The sequence below is a fragment of the Phaenicophaeus curvirostris genome, chromosome 7, assembly GCF_032191515.1.
Source record: "Phaenicophaeus curvirostris isolate KB17595 chromosome 7, BPBGC_Pcur_1.0, whole genome shotgun sequence".
Taxonomy (NCBI): Eukaryota; Metazoa; Chordata; class Aves; order Cuculiformes; family Cuculidae; genus Phaenicophaeus; species Phaenicophaeus curvirostris.
In genome coordinates, this window is record NC_091398.1 from 19,048,356 (window position 1) to 19,066,186 (window position 17,831).

Below are 17,831 nucleotides of genomic sequence, written 5' to 3' on the forward strand. Positions count from 1 at the left end.
TGGTATTGATGTCTATGAAATAGTTGGGTCATTTTCTGTAATTTTCCTTTCTGCTACTGTCTTCCAGGTGCACACGTTCAGGGGCCCGCACTGGTGTGAATACTGTGCCAACTTTATGTGGGGCCTCATTGCTCAGGGAGTAAAATGTGCAGGTAACAGTCATTCAGTTGTCTTTTCCTAAGATAGTCCTAATGTTGTAAGTATTTAATGTGCTACCGGCTCCACTGTAATGCCACGTGGCAAGGGTCTGATCTGGCCCCTGTTAAAACCGAAGAAGGAAACGTATCCACTCTGCTGCTGATGGTTTCAGGTACTTGTTACAGTAATGTTATTGCAGTGATGCGGAGCACTTCTCCAGCACACAAAGAGGGGAAATGATAATCACCGTCAAGGGGTTTATTTTTTCTTCCAATTTAGATGAAGGAGAACACAGGTAGATACATTGTTAGCTTTATTTCGTTTATACCGCTTGCATGTATTGGTAGCTGTGAGACCCTCAATGAGGGTTTCAATGTGCAAGGTGGTCATCAGCAAATTTCATATTGATGCTGTGAAACAGGCATTCAGTTAATTTTATGTGTAAGCCAGCAGACTCCCAGCGTGCCATAGACCTGAAGTCAAGTCTTCTGCTTGCAAGCTGATAAGAAAGTCAGAAAAGGAATGATGAATAAGGGATGCGTACTGAAACGTTACATAAACATTCAGGTGCTGGTAGAAATGTATTACACGCATGGCTGTCACTGCAGGCATTTCTAGGATAAAGCCTCTCTGAAGTAAACCAATTTGACAGTTTTATTGATATGATTCTTCTGAAAAGGATGGACGGTCGGCTTTTTTCAAAGGCAAAAAAAGGATCAAAGTGATCAAAATAGTTTACTGTATTTAAAAAGTATTTTATGACATTCTAGCAAGCAACCACACTTATAAAAATGGTGCAAAGAAATGTTGATGTATGAAGACCTGCGTATGTTGCCCTGGAAACTGAATTTTCAAGCTAATTTAAGAAAATCTGCTCTGTCTAAAGCTTTCTGAAGTCTTGTCTCTAGTAAATAGGAGGGCTTTTTATCACGGAACTGCAAAATAATGTAAAACTTAAAACAATTTATAGCCAGATAGGATTGAAATATTTTAAATAATTTGAATGCAATGTTCTGTTGTTATTTATGGACTCTGCACTGTTCAGCATGTATTAGGGAGTGCAGGGTTTTTTAAAGAAATGATTAGGTAAAAATTGCTTTTACTTTCTCAGTGTTTTCCCATAAGTATTTTGGGTTGCAGCCATATCCTTCATTTATGCATGAAGATGGTTAGTATCTTTTACTGCTACTGATTTTGCATGCAGTACAATGTACAGTGCTAGAAAAGAAAGAGGAATCCTAGTTTTGTTTTTTAGTTGTTTTCTAGTTAAAGTAGTAATTTTTTGATGACATATGAGCCAGTATGCATGCCATCCTCCTTCCTTGCCTGAAGTAGATTTCTCTGTTTTGGCATTTAGGAGACAAATAAAGTATTTTTCAGATTTATGTTAAGTAACTTTGATCCACAAAATCGATAAAAACAAATAGTATGAAGGTTTGTAGTGCTGCATGGCGCTGTGGAATGAACAAGTAATATTGCTTTTATAATTAAAACCGAAGTGGTTATGACAATGTACTGCCTTTTTTTTTAACTAAAGAAGAGCTGCATTTCTGGTTTTATACAGATTTTTCTACATGATGAGTTTCCAAAAGCTTTCAAAGTCTGGTTTTCTTTTCTCCTTATGAGGATGTTAGTAAGTACTGCATGTCTTATTTTTCATCCTTGCAGTGTAGAGGAACATATGTGTGTTGGATGACTTCATAGGTTCAGGAACTATAATTAGGGCATCCTATCTTGTGTAAGGTTTTGTATCGCTGTTGGTAGCTTCCAGTAATTTCTATGATCTTATTTATATTTTTAAATCCCATGTCATATGACTGTTCTTGCTTGCTGAAGTGTCAGCAAGGTGTTGGGGCAGGGGGAGGCTGAGGTTTTTTGGGCCACACTCGAGGTCATTGGGCACAGCCAGGCAAGCTGCTGGGGGCATTGTCAGCTGGGGTGTGGGGAGGAGCAGGCAATGAGCCACGCAGTGGCGAGGCTGCCGAGAAGCAAGTCTGGTTCCTGCAGTGTGTTTGGCTTGGTCTGCTTGGGTTTGAGGAGCAGGAGAGTTGTTCTTTCTCAAGGGCATGAGTTGTAGCCGACCCACCTCGCTTGTCGTCCCCTCACCACAAGGCTCGCTTTTAGCCACTGGTCAGATTTCATAGAAATCAGCAGCTGGGTAGAGGAGAGGGACTCCAGGCAGAGACTTGCAGAGAACGAGACAACAGGACAGGTTCAGCAGTTCCCTGGTCTGCCTTGTCTCTTCCTCCGCTTCAGCAGTGTCTACCTGTTCTTGTCAGCTGAGGCTGTACAAGCTGTCAGTGCCAGAAGCTGTACAGACCGGGCATTTCAGAGGAAAGTTGGAGATGCGCAGATAGTGAGGACCTGTGTAATGTGTGTTAACGTACTAGCATGGAATTGCTCAGGCTTAAGTGCCATAAATTTGGCCAAGTTTACATGTATCTTGGAGTGGTTTCGGTTTTGTTGTTGTTTCTTTTTAAAAAATAATTTTGCTTCTGAACTGAGCCATTCTAACGTGGAAACAATGAGGCACAATAAACAAGGAGCCACATGAGGCCATTGCTTTTCAGAGCAGATTCATACTTCAGAAAAATTACAGCTCTTAGCAGGAGGCAGCCCACTTGCATTCAAATGTGGTTCAATGCTCCTCCAGGGAAATCCACAGAATCTGTATGGTGGTCTGTATAATCACTTCATTGACAATACCTATGAGCAAAACTGCACTAATCATATGTAATTCTATACTTTTTAAAGCATTTGCTTTTTATAGTGAGCAATTAAGAAGACTCTGCTGTACAGAACTGATAAGTTTAACAAATACAGATTGATTACTACCTGGCGTACTCTCTGCCATGTTAAATCCTCTACTCTGCAGAAGTACAAAAGCAGGCAAGAAGAGAAGTGTGGGACAGTCCGACTGGACAACAAAGATAAGTGTCAACCATTTTAGAAAAGAGGAGGAGGAGCTGAAGAAAAAATGCACAGTTTATTTCTAATAGCTGATAGATTAGTTTATGTTAGACAAACTAAGCCGATCCTTTGAAAAATAATAAACCAGAAGCAAACGTTTGTAACAGTACACATGCCATAGCAACCAGCGAGGATGCCTTAGCAACTTGAGCTGCCTTGACTCATGCTTTGTTGCAGCCTAGCATGACTGAATGTGTCCCTCTGCCAAAATACAGCCTTGAGGGCGTTCAGTATCTTGGTAAGTACAATCTTGTACAATTAACCCCTGGAAGATGGTTCTCTGTAGCTTATCCTTGTTCAGGTTTTGTGGCAGACAAAGGAGTACGTCTTTTCCTTCCATAAAGTTGGGAGGTAAAGGTAGGCACTGTGTTTGCCACCTTAAGGGTGTTTATTGTTTGCACTAAGAATTTGGCTGTCGTCTTGACTGCAAAGGATTTGGGATTAATGCAAGCCACCAAACCTGGAAGGACTATTGTCTTCCAAAATTAAGACTTAGGGTGTTGTCCAGGGTTTGGATCTTGTAGGAAATGGATTGATGGGCTTAGCCTGACTTCTTCTAGAGGTATATCGAGCAGAACAGGAATAATTTATTTGTCCTTGAGTGTTATTCTTTCAAATTTGGTCTTTATTTCATCAACTTTTTTAGAGACTGATTTGCTTCCTTAGAGTGAATTTTTACACTAGGCATCTGCACCGCTGCCTCAAAGGGTCATACTTCCAATTTTTGCATCCTAACCACAAGCCCTTAAAATTTTTCAGATGAACATTTATCTGTATGCAAGGAATCTGCCTTTCCTGACAGCGTACTGCTTCTCTAGCATGCTTTCTTGGAGGCTTTTGCCACAAGTAGAAATGACTGAAGAAGTGTTTGAAATTATAATGCGAGCAGCTTGTGTAAACGTTGAAGTCCAGCAGAAGCTAATGAAGATATAAGAGCTTACTCCAGTTCAAAATCCAATGGATGAACTTAAAAAAATGTATTCTTAATTATATTCCTCTTACGTAAGGCTCCCTTGTGCTCACAGGGCTCATCTCGTTGCCCAGAATGTATTGAGGAGAGAAACCATAACAATATCCAGAGAAAATTCACAGATAAGCACCAAGGAGTTCATTTTATGAATGGTACAAGCACATAGCACCTGGTAGCATTAACGGAGACTAGTGTGTTGTCAGAGACCAGAGCATGGCATTGACACTACTGCTGTACTATCCGAGCAGACTTGTAGACAAGCAGACTGCTAGACTCGTCAAACTGCTGTGGGTGTCCTGTCCCCTTCCCTCGCCCATCAGAACTGTTTAAGTTGTTCTTAATGAGCAAATATTTAATTAGAAAATTTTTATTTTTGAACAGGCTGTTTCAAGAGCATTAATTAGCTTATCTTAAAGGAGAAATATTTTTTTAATTTGTATTTCACTAGATGGTTTTGATACTGTTTTGGGCTGCTCCTTTTAACACCAGGCAACACCACCCTCTGAGGCTGTATGTGCAACACCATTTCTGCTGCTGTGATAGGTGTATCCTGAAGTGTCTCAGCCTGCCACCCACGTAGCAGTTGCCTCTCTGTTGTTTCCCTTAAGAGTAGGTAGCTCCTCTCTGAAGAACTGATATGAAATAAACTTGCAGCTGTACTATTAGCTGCCACTGGGTGAGCCTAAGCAATATTGCTGCCAGCCCTGACGCCAGTAAGTTCATTTTCAGGGGAGTTAAAGTAGAGTCTCAAAACAGGATTGTTTTGTGAATTGCTGCATAAATGTTTAATTTCCCCATTTCATCCATTTCTTTCTCCGGCAGCTGGAAAATGTGCAACTGCCCCATTTCCTTTGCCATTTTGTTTTGCCTTGCTATTAAATCCCTTGTGTTACATAGCCCCATGTTGCTCTGCTGGTGTGTGAGGAGCACACAGGAGCACAAAGGAGCCTGCCCATCCTCAGGCATGAGTTATGCAGGCACAGTGCTCACAGTTGTAGTGCCTGAAAGAACAGCTGATCCCCTCAGAAAAGAGGAGGGCAAGGTGTTCTCATTGTGTTGCCCTCTCTCAAGGTATTTTGCGAGCCTTGGTCATGACACGCTCCCATTCTGCCTGCATCTTAAAAACACAAGCAAGCTTCTTCTCAGGTGTGCACCCAGGTTGTGCTGGTTTCCCTGACGGCGTAGGGTGCAGTCAGCCAGACAAAAAGGGAACAAGAGCAGAGCAAAGCCATAGAGGTCAGGGGCAGACTGGAGAAGGGGACTGTTTGGAGAACAGTCTCTGCCTACTGCAGGCAAGTGGTGATGCTGTTGGAGGAGATGTGCGCTCCTGACAGGCTGTTTCACCAGCTCAGAATCTGATAGTGTTCCTGTGAGGAATGAGCTCCAAAATTTTGAAATGCTAATCAAGCAGCTGAGCCTTGCTTCAGAGTTGTTCCCATGGGGAAAAACTATTCTGGAGCTATATATTCCTGAAACTGTAAATCCTAAAAGCATCTTTATCTGTAAGCCCACGCAGACCTGGAAGCCTTGGGCAAACCAGTGGCCCATCAGAGAAGCTGTCAGGCAGGGGTAGGCAGGTGTTGTGGCAGGAAGCCAAGGATGTTTTTGAACAAGTTGTCTGTGATCTTTCAGAACTTCCATAAAATCTAACTATCGTCACCAAACGCATTCTGCTGAATGAACATGTAAGGAGCATTTCATCTGTGTTTCCCAACCAGCTTTTGGAGGTGCAGACATATGTTCTTTTGATATCGGATAAAGGAGGATTGGCTTGTTAGATGGGGTGTTTTGCTTTTTAATTCATGAGCCCTGTTTTTTCTGTAGTACTAGGTAATTTTGTTGCCAAGTAACTAGCTGCCCTCTAGAAATTCCTTCGTAAAGAAGAATGTACCCTATAGTACCTGATATAGCAGAATGGATAATAGCAGGTTTTAGATCTTATGCATATGTTTGGAAGCAGTTTTTGCCCTGGCACTGGACCAAGGTTGTTTCCAGCTGTGCACTCTGCATTAATAAAAGGTGTGTGTATAAGGCAGTGAAGCAGATCCAGGGTTGCCAGCAGGCTGTAGCAGCTCTGCCAAGGAGGAGAAAGAGGGCAGACCTTTATGGCGCTTCTGCCTTGTGCTTGGAAGCACAAAGTGCAGCACGTGGGGCAGGGAGGTGGCTACGTTCACATGCTTGTTCACAGACTCTCCACCCTAGGGAACAGAAAACGTCCCTTCATCTGCTGCAGAAAAGAGCGTTAAATTATTAAAGGAAAGCTACTAGCTCATGATTGATTTATGAGAGCAAATTCCTTTCTAACCTTTTCACCCTTGCAAAAGTAATGATGCCAATACTTTGCACTTGTGTGGAACCTGTCATCGTCGTATGTCAGCTTGGAAAGGCAGCGGCGTTACCCCATCTGGCAGGTGCCGCAGTGGTTCTGCCCGAGGCAACACGCAGTGCCAGTGCCCCAGCTCCACGCTTCCCAACCTCCCATGCTTACCATAAACCCCTGAAGAGTCTTTCAGAACTTTTTGCAGATAATGTAAATCTACCTTCTAGCTTTTAAAGCTGCTCCTCAGAATGACAAAATGCATAAATTTTCTTTGGGATAATTCAAAAATATAATTAGAGTGATGTATGTAGCATACGGTATTGTTCCAATGGAGCGTGATCAGCTGCCATGTTAGCCAGTAAATCATGAAACAAAGGAAATCTAAAACTGACTAAAATCAAATCAGCAGCATAACAAAAAGTGACAGCTAAGTATATTTTAGTCTCTGCAAATATTTATAATGTGTGCTCATGGGGTGGTATTAACGTACATATATCTTTTGGCTCTGCTCATGCATTAATATAAACACGTTATTTGTTCTTTCAGCCCAGTGGACTAACATCAGTATTAGCTTTTTCTAAAGCACTACCAAACCTTTTTCTAGGTAAAGGAAAGTATTGTCAGGCTGGTTTTTAATGTAATACCTCTCAACAGAAGTAATGTCACATCCCACCTGAACTCCTAAATCAATATGCTATTAAATTCAGAGTGGCTTATTACAGACTTTTAAACATGTCATCTAAAATCACTTTTTTTAATTCTAAATTTCAAAACTAGTTATAAACTCTTCAGTTTATGACTAGATTTGTTTTGGTCACTTTTGGTATACTTGAAACATGACCAGAGTTTGATAGCACCGTAAAAAGGAAATGTGTGTGTGATTTAACAATTCTAGTCCTGACAAATCAGCTCTGTATAACGTGAAATTCTGATGAACTGAAGTCAGTAGAAGTTTTCCTGTTGACCTGCAATGGTTCATGACTACATCTTCTAAATATGTCCTGTATTATTATATATACTATTATATATAATACATATCTATTATTATATATGCTATATATAATTATAAATACTCCAATTTGTATAGCCAGTCAGCAGATAAACTGTGATGAACTTCTGTAAGAGATTAGTAAGACTCCTGGTTACTTTAGATCTAGAATAAAGCTGCTAATGGCAACTCAGCTATTCTGGATTTATTTTGATATAACAAAAAGTAAATAGACCTTAAACTTGAAATCAAATTAATCCTCGTGGTTTTAATGAACCCAACCACATCATGAATCTTGTGTGTGAACAAAGCAAGCAGTCCTGAAGCTTCGCCACGTAGCAGCATGCAGAGATTCAGGACCCTGCTTCCTTGTTCCTTCCTAGTCGATTCTACAATAATGGGTTTTGAAGCTTTTATGAAGCATTTGCGATGGGAACAGAGGGCATTTTTTTAATAATATGCAATTTGCAGCATAATTTCTGTGTTTTAGTACTAACAAGTAAGCTGAGTATAGAGTAGAAGGTTGGCACGTTCTGAGTGCTCAGTGGAAAGGAGGACTGACCTTATGCCCACGTGCCTTTCCCTTTGGTGGAGTTAGCAAGACAGATTGTCATCCTTCATCCATGTGTGGCTCTGGTTATCAGCTGAGCTGGAGATCAGTGATTGAGACCTGGCTGTGCTGCCTTTCACAAAGTCTTTTTAGGTCAGGAGACAGGCTCACCGGGTAGAAAGCATGCTGCTGGTGAGTTTCAGCTTCTTTATTAGAAAAGATACTATTTTTCTGTTGCAAATTGACTAAAATCTTCTAAAAGTATATATTGATGCAGAACTGCTACAGAGAGGTGCTCTCCTGTGCTTCCTTAAGAGGTGAAGAGCATTGATTGTTAGGAGGATACCACACAGCCCAATCATATTTAACCTAGTGCTCATGTATTTTCTAAGCATTAAGTATCTGAAATATTTCTAGGTTTTAAATGTTTCACGGGAGTGTTTGTAAGCCCTTAAGCAGTGGGTTGGTGCATAACATCTAATCAAATGCAAAGAACAAACGATAGAAGAGGAAAACTGACTTTTGCATTTGTAATTATTCTGGTATTAATAAGGTCACATCCAAAGTCTATTTGAATCTGTAGGATTAGCAATGACACAATTATTTTCAGAAGCAAGGTTTCCGCATTGAAAACTTCTCTGAAGTTAGATATTTTAATGAAATTTAACTTTCTTTTTTATAAATATAATTAGGATGATCTCCGTGAATGCACTTATTATTTTAAGTCAAGAATACGATACTTGGAAGCACATTTTTTGTATATTTTAGTTTTAATTTTCCTTGAATTCCAGGAAACATAACTGATCTATATTGCTGTCAGTGTGAAGCAGCTAATTTGCATTGAAAAAATTGCTAGTGAACAAGATGCTGCCATTCCAGTCTTCTAGACATTATTTTTGACGAACATACTAGACCTTTTCAGGCATGTTGGAATACATGCTTCTTTCAGCAATTGTAAGAAAGTTTGGGTTTCAAAATAAAGGCAACCAAGAATTAATATTTCCTATGTGGTCTTAACGAGCTTCCCTTCTGTGTATAAGTTGTTGTGTAAGATGTTGCCTCTGATTACTGGACAACTTATTATTTTTACTCCCCAATTTCGTCCTTTTTCTGAAAACAGAATAGGTGGTACTTGCTTTATAGCACGTATTTAATATTTTTCTCCTTGTTAAAAGTGTAGCCATTGGTCTTATTAGTGGCACAATATTCAGACGTTATAACAAAGCTGAGTAATTTCTCCTCTGTGTTTCCACAAACATTTACTGAATTTTTTTTCTACAAGACCTGGAGGAGACAACAGTTTCTCCTTCCCCTTTTACAGCTGAAGCACTGTGATACTAAGGGATTTGGGTCACATGTTTCCAGTGATTTTGGAGTTCCCTGTTTAAGTTCAGACAAAATGTGGTTCTGGTAATAGATATTTAAAGTGTAGCTGCAGCTCCCTGTGCCTGCACTGGCTGGTGTGCTTGGGGTTTCTTCATTCCCCACCCCAGAACCGCAGGCAGCACAGGTGCTGTGCATGAAGAGGTTCTGTGACTGTGCACCATCAACTCAGGCTTTTAGGGCAGTTGATTAAACATGGAATTTAACTAAAGGGTCAGGGGAAGGCAAGTGCTGTGGCTGTTACTGTTCCCTCTCTGTCATGAATAAGGCAACTGAGCAAACACTGAAGAAATCCCGGTGACTGAACTGAGCTTCTCCAGGCCAGGAGGGACAGCAGTTGAGCCTGGGGCTCTGGGACAGCCATCCGTGATGGGCACCTTCTTGGCTAGCCCAGGAGAGGGCTGTGGGTCAAAACAAGCCACTGAGGGTGGGTCCCCGTGGTACCACCCATGGTACTGCTCATTTGCAGGGGCCGGGTGTTGCATTGCATCACTTTGTCCAAGGTGGATTTGCAACGCAGCGTCACATCCAGGTGGGAAATTCAGCATTCACAGCTCCGTCTTGCTTGTTAACTGCTCATCACAAGGAAGGGAGTCACTCCTGCACAGAAATAGCTAAAGAGGACTTTAATCAGCCATTTCATCTGGTTCAGGATCTGTGAGTTTCGACTGATAGAAGGTGATGTGCGGAACTTGAATTGCAACCAGAGACTGGATGTTTTACAGAGGATCCTGAGTGACAAAGCTGGGTGCTTTACAGGCCTGTTAAGTAAACAAAGTGCTTTTAGCACCAGGCTGCAGCTGACTTAGTGGAAATTAATTGATGAATTGTGATGAATTGTTGGGTTTACTGTTTTGGAAAGAAGAATGTCAATCTATAGAACATTAATGGAAATGTAAGCATTGGCAAAATCAGCAGGAATTAAATACAAAGGGAATCTATGTAGACAGGTACTCAGTACTGCAGTGGGAGAGGAAAATACAGAAGGCATTGATCCTTCAAGTTCCTACATCCCTTAATTCTGCAGAAATCCAGGGGACTTTGCATAGCAATGCAGCAGCGTGGAGAAACGCTTGCAGAACTGGAATCTGTCTGTACACCAAGTGCATGTCAGAGCATGGCAAATTCCCTGACTGCAAATTACTGCCTTTCTTGCTTGTTCTTATTTCTTCATAAGCTCTTGTGAGTTCGCATTGCAAGGCCAGAGGAATGACAGTGAAAACAGGGTAACTGGGGTCTGCCCAGGGCCCTTGGCAGTGCAGGAGGCTACCTGGTAGTGTTGACTGCAGTGTGTGCTTAGCTTAAAGGCTATATTGCTTTTCCCATTGTCACTGTATAATCGGTGGTGTTTTCCAAGTTTGGGGTGGGGTTTTTTTCCCAAACAGAGTATTACATTTTTTAATGGTTTGGGGCAGAACAAACATTTTTCCGTAACCTGATTTCAGTTAAGTTTCACTTAAACTAAATCTCATTCTCACTATGTTTACAATAAAGCTGTGAAGTTGTTTGTTTTTTAAAAAAAAAAAAAACACAACAATTCTTCCTCAAGTAATTTTTAAAGAGAATAGAATTGGTTTGGTGCATGTGAAAACTTTGTTTCAGAAACACCCTGTGAAATGGCATCAAAATTGCAGCTGCTGTGACTTAGCAAAGGCCTTTGTAAACTGCACAGTAGGAAGAAACCACTAACCAGCTTGGTGACTCCTGTGCCTGCTTTTCTGCTCCCCTCCATGCTGGGGAGTGGGTTGTCACACCTGGCAAGAGCATAGGAGTCCCTGAAGGGGCTCAGACCTCGAGGCTGCCCTACCAGTGCTTGCTGCAGAGGGATTGTAGCATTCTGAGACCCCAGTCCCTGCCTTCATCTCCCCAAGGAGGTGTCTCCAGTGCTGCAGTTCAGCACTACATTAAAACTGTGTTTGGAAACCTGCAACAACTTGGGAAGAAGGTTTAGATTGTGATAGGAACATATATAATAGTGGTAGGGAACATAATTGACCATTAAATCCTGAATCGAAAAAACATATGGAAAGTTCATCAGTTTGTGTTAGATCTTTTAGGGATAGAAGAAATGTCTTGGGTAGGAAATCTGTCTTGCTTCAGGTCTGTCCCTACCTCACACATTTGATGGTTAAAGAGTCTAAACAGGAGTAGTAGTTGTGAGATCAGGCCATATCCTGCAGGAGCCACGCGTAGGCTGCAGTGCTGACCTCGGGACCATTTTCACCAAACACCAGCTTAATTGTCTTTTCATTTTTCTCTCAGATTGTGGTTTAAATGTGCACAAGCAATGTTCCAAGATGGTCCCAAATGACTGCAAGCCAGACCTGAAGCATGTCAAGAAAGTGTACAGCTGTGACCTTACGACGCTAGTAAAAGCACACTTCACTAAGAGACCAATGGTAGTAGATATGTGCATTAGGGAAATTGAATCTAGAGGTAAGGCATAGTTAATGGACTTTCATTGCTTTACTGATAATCCGTTTAGATTGATCTGGGTCATCTGGGTTTCTGCTGAATGTGTGATTGCTCAAAACAGATTTGTGCAAGACATTTTATGACTCCCAATTACCCCGCGCAGCTAATATTGTACTTTGCTTTATTTCTTGGTTCATACCCATTTATAAGTTATATAGATTAGCTTGCAATTGCTTAATGGACAATTACTGCTTTATAGTTATATATTGGCACCTATCTTTCCAGTAATATTTTTATTTAAAAATTCAAGTAAATGTGCTAAAACAAAGACAGTATTGATATGTTTCCTCTTGATAGTTCCCCTAGCCCACATTGAGTATCCTTTTCTGGAATTAAAGCATTTATTTTCATTCTGAGATAGTGACTGAACATCAAGTATGCTAATCTCAGTTTTTAAATGTTGTAATTGGTTTAATATGTTTCTTCAGCTCTGAAATCATTTGTGTAAACATAATTTAATCTGATATAATAAGGCAGCTAATGCAAGGGTCAGGGTTAAAAGGCCAGGATAAGGTTTCATTTTGAAAGAAAAGCCTGATAAGGCTTTTAAAACATGTCTGCTATTTCTTCCTTAAATTAAGAACCTGGCAAAGGAAGAACTGGGTGGAACGAAACACTAAAATTATAACTGATTTTAATCTTGTTGAAATGTTCATTGCAGGTCTTAATTCTGAAGGACTATACAGAGTCTCAGGATTTAGTGATCTTATTGAAGATGTCAAAATGGCATTTGACAGAGGTACAGTCTTTCCTGTGTGCTGAAACTTTGTCCTGATGTATTAAATATATACAGTCTTTTCTGCACAAACTCTGCCTGTCTCATGCCCCGCTGCATCAGTGGCTGAAGGAGTCTGGCAGCTGTGCTAGCAAGAGAGGAGTTCCCCCCATCAGAAAAGCGTATCAGCTTCACTTTGGCCCTTATTTTCAAAATCTACTTTTCTCCTTCCGTCAGTATCTGTGCTTCAGTAATGATGAGCATAGGAAAGGACAAAGCTTTCTGAACTACTGCCCTAGTTTGCAAGTAAAACTGCGCTCAGGAGGATGGGGGAGGGGGTTAGAGGGTAAGTGGTGAAGTGCCTTAAGAGGGCTGTGCAACCTAAATCCATCATTCTGGATGAAAGCTCCAAAGTAATAAGATGAATACAATAATGCAAAGAAAGTTTGGAGTTACTACAGTCTAAAAGAAGGTCAGTGGGAACACGCTCTTCTCTCTGAGAAAAGGTAGTGGGAAAATTAAAGGCTTTCCAGCTGCAGTCCCCCTTACCATGGTAGAAGTCAAGCCCAAAATCTGTGCTGGAAACTCTCTCCTGTTACTCCCAAGGACTTGACCTATTCAGACAACATCTGCCTCCTCTGCAGCGCTAGCAGGGTGGGGATGTGCTGGAGAAGCCAAGTTCTGGATCTGTGTCCACTGCGGTCACGAGTAGATAGTCTGCTGTAGCTAAATGATGAACACCTGTTTTTCCTATAAAATGAGGAGGCTGTGGACTAAGTTAGTTTTCTTTCTTTTACCTATTTTCCCAGACTCCCCAGATGTTTCAGTCAGTGCTGACAAATGTGTCGTTTGGCAAAGCAATGTGTTCAGAAATACCTAAACTTCACACATTTCCACAAGATAGATACTGCTAAATCAGACAGGCAGGAAAAAAACCCTGCATTTTTGGTAATCATTTGAAATGAAGAAAGGATAGGTTTCTTTATAAAGTGCTTGAGGTTTTCACCCTCAGCCCAGTAACTTTGTTTTGCTTAGGAATGGTTGGACTCAATGATCCGGTGGGTCTCTTCCAACCTGGTTATTCTATGATTCTATAAAAGCCAAAGTCTGCAATTGTGTCCTTTTTAATAATGTTTGCTTAAGCAAGTTATTATTTTTCTTTTGAATGTTGTTTTACATTTGTTTACATTTCCAAGGCTTTAATGTCAGTGCCTTCTCCACACAGATGGGGAAAAAGCTGATATTTCTGTGAATATGTATGAAGATATCAATATTATCACTGGTGCACTTAAACTGTACTTCAGGGATTTGCCAATTCCACTCATCACATATGATGCCTACCCAAAGTTTATAGAGTCTGCAAGTAAGTATAACACCTTTTCCTCCTGGTTTTCCTTAATGACATTTTCTTCTCCTTTTTGTGCAGTACTTGCCTGTTGATTTAATAGCTGTCCCGTAGCACTTAGCCTGCATAGAATCATAGAGTAGTTCAGGTCAGAGAGGACCATAAAGATCATCTAGTTCCAACCCCCCTACCCAACTTCCTAGGCAACCTGTTCCAGGGCCTCACCACTCTCATAGTGAAGAAATTCTTCCTTATGTCTGATCTAAATCTGCCCCTCTCCAGTTTATACCCATTGCCCCTAGTCCTATCACTACAAGTCTTTGTAAACAGCCCCTCCCCAGCTTTCTTGTAGGAAGAAATTCAGGTATTGGAAGGTGGCTATAAGGTCTCCTCGGAGCCTTCTCTTCTCGAGGCTGAATAGCCCAAACTCTCTCAGCCTGTCAACAGCATGCCCTGTTTAAGAAGGATTGCAGGAGTAAATACTCACTGCACATTACAACATGACCACATGGTGCTGTGTGGTCATGGTTACATTTTTATTTGCCTTTGTCACCAGGAATGATTCCTTTTCATCACACATTATGGGTTTCATTCCTTTGTATGTGTTACATTAATCCCTGGTACTTGACAGTGACATTTAAAGTCTCTTGGTTTTATATTGCCAGAAATAAGATGACTTATGAAAAGGTTTAGTAATAAGATGTCAATTATTTTTAGAGGTGTCCATTTTGAGTGTTTTCATAAGCTGATAAGCACTCATCCCTAAGGACACCTTCAAGGCTGGCCTTGCATACAGTGAGTCTGCAAGCCTGGCAGTAAACCCAGCTGGAACATCTCCCCCGAGCATCCTGGCTGCCTGAAGCATCTCTGCAGTGTAGCAGTCACACCAGCCACACCTGGAAAGATGTGAAATAGCCATGGGTAGAAAACAGGGGGTGGATGTTGGACTTACCACTCCTCTAGAGAAAGCTTGTTCCAGGCAGTATAGACACAGCCAAAGACACTGATGGCAAGGTTCCCAGTACCTTCTGCTGTCCTGGGGTTGCATCTGCAGATGATTTGTGCAAAATTACGCTGGTCAGCAAGAGTTGCGAGGGGAATTTTTTTTTTTTTGGTAGGCTGCAGGGAATCTTTCAGGGGATTTCAGTTTGCTTTGGGAATTTTCTCTGTACAAAACCAGTCACATCCTGACTGTACTCTCAGCACGTTTTTTGGACAGGCAAATGAGGCTTGGATAGGTTCTGGAAATCAGTAATCCAGCAGAGCTGTGAGACCCTGTCTCCTCTGCAGGCCACCGTTCTTGTCCTTCTGTGGGTGAATTCTAGCTGTACATATGGGTGACAGTTGAAATTCTGTGTTTCAGAAACCACCGATCCGGATGAACAGCTGGAAATTCTCCATGAGGCACTGAAACTGCTGCCGCCTGCACACTGTGAAACATTACGGTATCTCATGGCACATCTGAAGAGGTAGGTGGACTAGCTGGAAAGAAGTCTAAGCTAAACTCGTTTTTAGCAAAGACAGTGTTAGGACGTCCAGAAAAGTCTGGGCAAGGAAGGCACCAAATCCTGGAGACAGTCTGTGGCAGGGAATGGTAGTCTGCACAACAGTGAATACCCAAACACTCACAAAGCACTTCCTTCCAAAGGAAATAAACCAAAAAACCCACAGTTTTGAAGAACAAAAGTCTTATGTCTAACAAATTTGCCCTGCATTTAAGGTTTTGGTGAATATATATTTAGTCTGGAGAAGAGGAGGCTGAGGGGAGACCTTATCACTGTCTACACCTACCTGAAAGGAGGTTATAGCGAGGTGGGTGTTGGTCTCTTCTCCCGAATGATAAGTGATAGGACCAGAGGGAATGGCCTCAAGCTGCACCAGGAGAAGTTCAGATTGGACATTAGAAAAATTTCTTCACTGAAATAGTTATTGAGCACTGGAACCGGGTGCGCCGGGAGGTGATTGAGTCATCATCCCTGGAGGTATTTAAGACAGGTAGATGAGGTGCTTCGGGATACGATTCAGTAGTGGACAGGTACAGTTGGACTTGATGATGTCAAAGGTCTTTCCCGACCTAGGGATTCTGTGATCTATGGCAAAAAAAAAAAAAAAGCCTTTAGTTACCTCTAGGAGTAATAAGTAACTCTGTGGGCAAGGAACTAGTATCATCACTTCAGTGCCTTTTTCTGCTAAGTCTCAGCTAACCTGGTCATCCCTGGCACCCTAAATAAGACAACATATGCTAGGCTTGAGCTGATGCCAATTAGGCAGTGTTAATTGTCCCACCAACCACATGTCTACTATGGTCTGCCATCTATTCCCTATCAGCATGGAGCTCTTTGTTCCACCTGCAGCCTTCTCAAAAACATAGGACCATAAATTCTGTCTAAGATTTCTCCTTCTCCCCTAGATATGACTGAAGTTAGTCAGTAGGTTGAAAAAATGTTAGGAGAGGGACTAACAGATGAATATCCAGTAAAACAGCGCAGACTTTATTTCTTTCAAGAAAGTAGGGAAAAAGTCAGTGTGGTGTGTTAGGGTATCCATTTCAGTTTGTCCAACCTGGTAATTCTATGATTCTATGTAGCCGTGCCACCAGGGTAACCTGGGCAGAATCCCACCTGGGTGGGCACATCTCTAGTGAGCATAAAACTGCTAACAATAAGAAACATGGTCTGCTCCCTGTAGGAACAGCCTTCAAATGGTGCCACGGTAAAGAGCAAAAGCAAAATTCTTCCAATTTGTCTGAATTCTACCCTCATCCCACTCCCTCACTGTCGAGAAGTGACCCCTCCTGCCAGTAAACGTGATGTGTGCACGCGGTAGGAGGACAGAAACATCTAACTCACCATAAACCTGCACAGCATTTGCACTCACCAACTTCTGAGTGTTTCATCCTACAATACCTCCATATCCATCCTGCTGGAAATGGCAGCCTCTCCTTGGCTTTGGGGAAAGGCAGACATTTCCATCCAGTTTCCCTGATTTTCAAGCATATGCAGGCATAGTGTGGCACTGAAGGAATGTGAAAAACGCTGTCCTTTTTTTTTTACAGAGTAACACTCCATGAAAAAGAAAACCTGATGAGTGCAGAGAATTTGGGCATAGTTTTTGGACCAACTCTTATGAGAGCGCCAGAACTGGATGCAATGGCTGCGTTGAATGACATCCGTTATCAGAGACTTGTGGTGGAGATGCTTATAAAAAATGAAGACATTTTATTTTGAATATTTTGGGGGTTTTGTAATAAAAAAGGAAGTAACAGTGTTCTATGGATGAAGGAATATTTTAAAGTAATTTAATGGCTCTTGTCACTGAATTCCATATTTGCTAGAGCTTTCGATGTATTCAGGATAAAAATGAAGGAACTCTTTGTCGTTTCTGTAGTGCCATTCAGCCAATGTTGAAAAAGGTTAACACATACTTTCCAGTACTATTAATTATGGGTGTTTATCATGTTGAAATAAAAAACAAAAAGCCTAAAGCTATTGCATGATTTGCTCCCTGTTCTCCCTGTTCTGGTGAGACTCATTCCATGAAGAAAACAACTGAACTGGTGCAGCATCTTTGTTCTGGATAGTTTGTGATTGTAATTCAGCATGTTTCTCCGTGTAAACCTGTTGTGAATTTGCTTTTATGTTTTATGTAATTGGTTTCTGATACTAAAAAGAAGGATGACTTATGTGAAATGGAGCCTCCGGAAGTTTATTCACATTTCATATCATTCTCTGCCACTTTGGGGGCTGATTTCTTCTTGGATTTCTTCTTGGATTTCTTTCAGTTTTTTCATCATATAGTAATTTGTTTTTAACGGAAAAAAAATGTGTACTTTAAATGTTACTTTAAGTAATTCTCCATGATGTTTATGGCGGTTGCAGTGAAACCTGCAATGCTGAGCAGTGTTCCTTTATTATTATTGCTATTTCAATTGTAATTTTGTATTTTTATCTGGCATGCATATATTAATTTATTAAATT

General features: G+C 41.2%; 1 protein-coding gene across 1 annotated transcript in view; it reads left to right on the top strand.

The window, feature by feature from the left end:
- CHN1 (chimerin 1) overlaps positions 1-17,831 on the top strand; it is a 106,502-nt gene extending 88,671 nt beyond the window's left edge. Inside the window, exons 8-13 of the mRNA XM_069861098.1 lie at positions 68-152; positions 11,582-11,755; positions 12,456-12,533; positions 13,735-13,872; positions 15,218-15,323; positions 16,910-17,831. Of these exons, the coding sequence (XP_069717199.1) occupies positions 68-152; positions 11,582-11,755; positions 12,456-12,533; positions 13,735-13,872; positions 15,218-15,323; positions 16,910-17,081 (753 nt within the window). The 3' untranslated portion in view covers positions 17,082-17,831. The remainder of the gene's footprint in view (positions 1-67; positions 153-11,581; positions 11,756-12,455; positions 12,534-13,734; positions 13,873-15,217; positions 15,324-16,909) is intronic.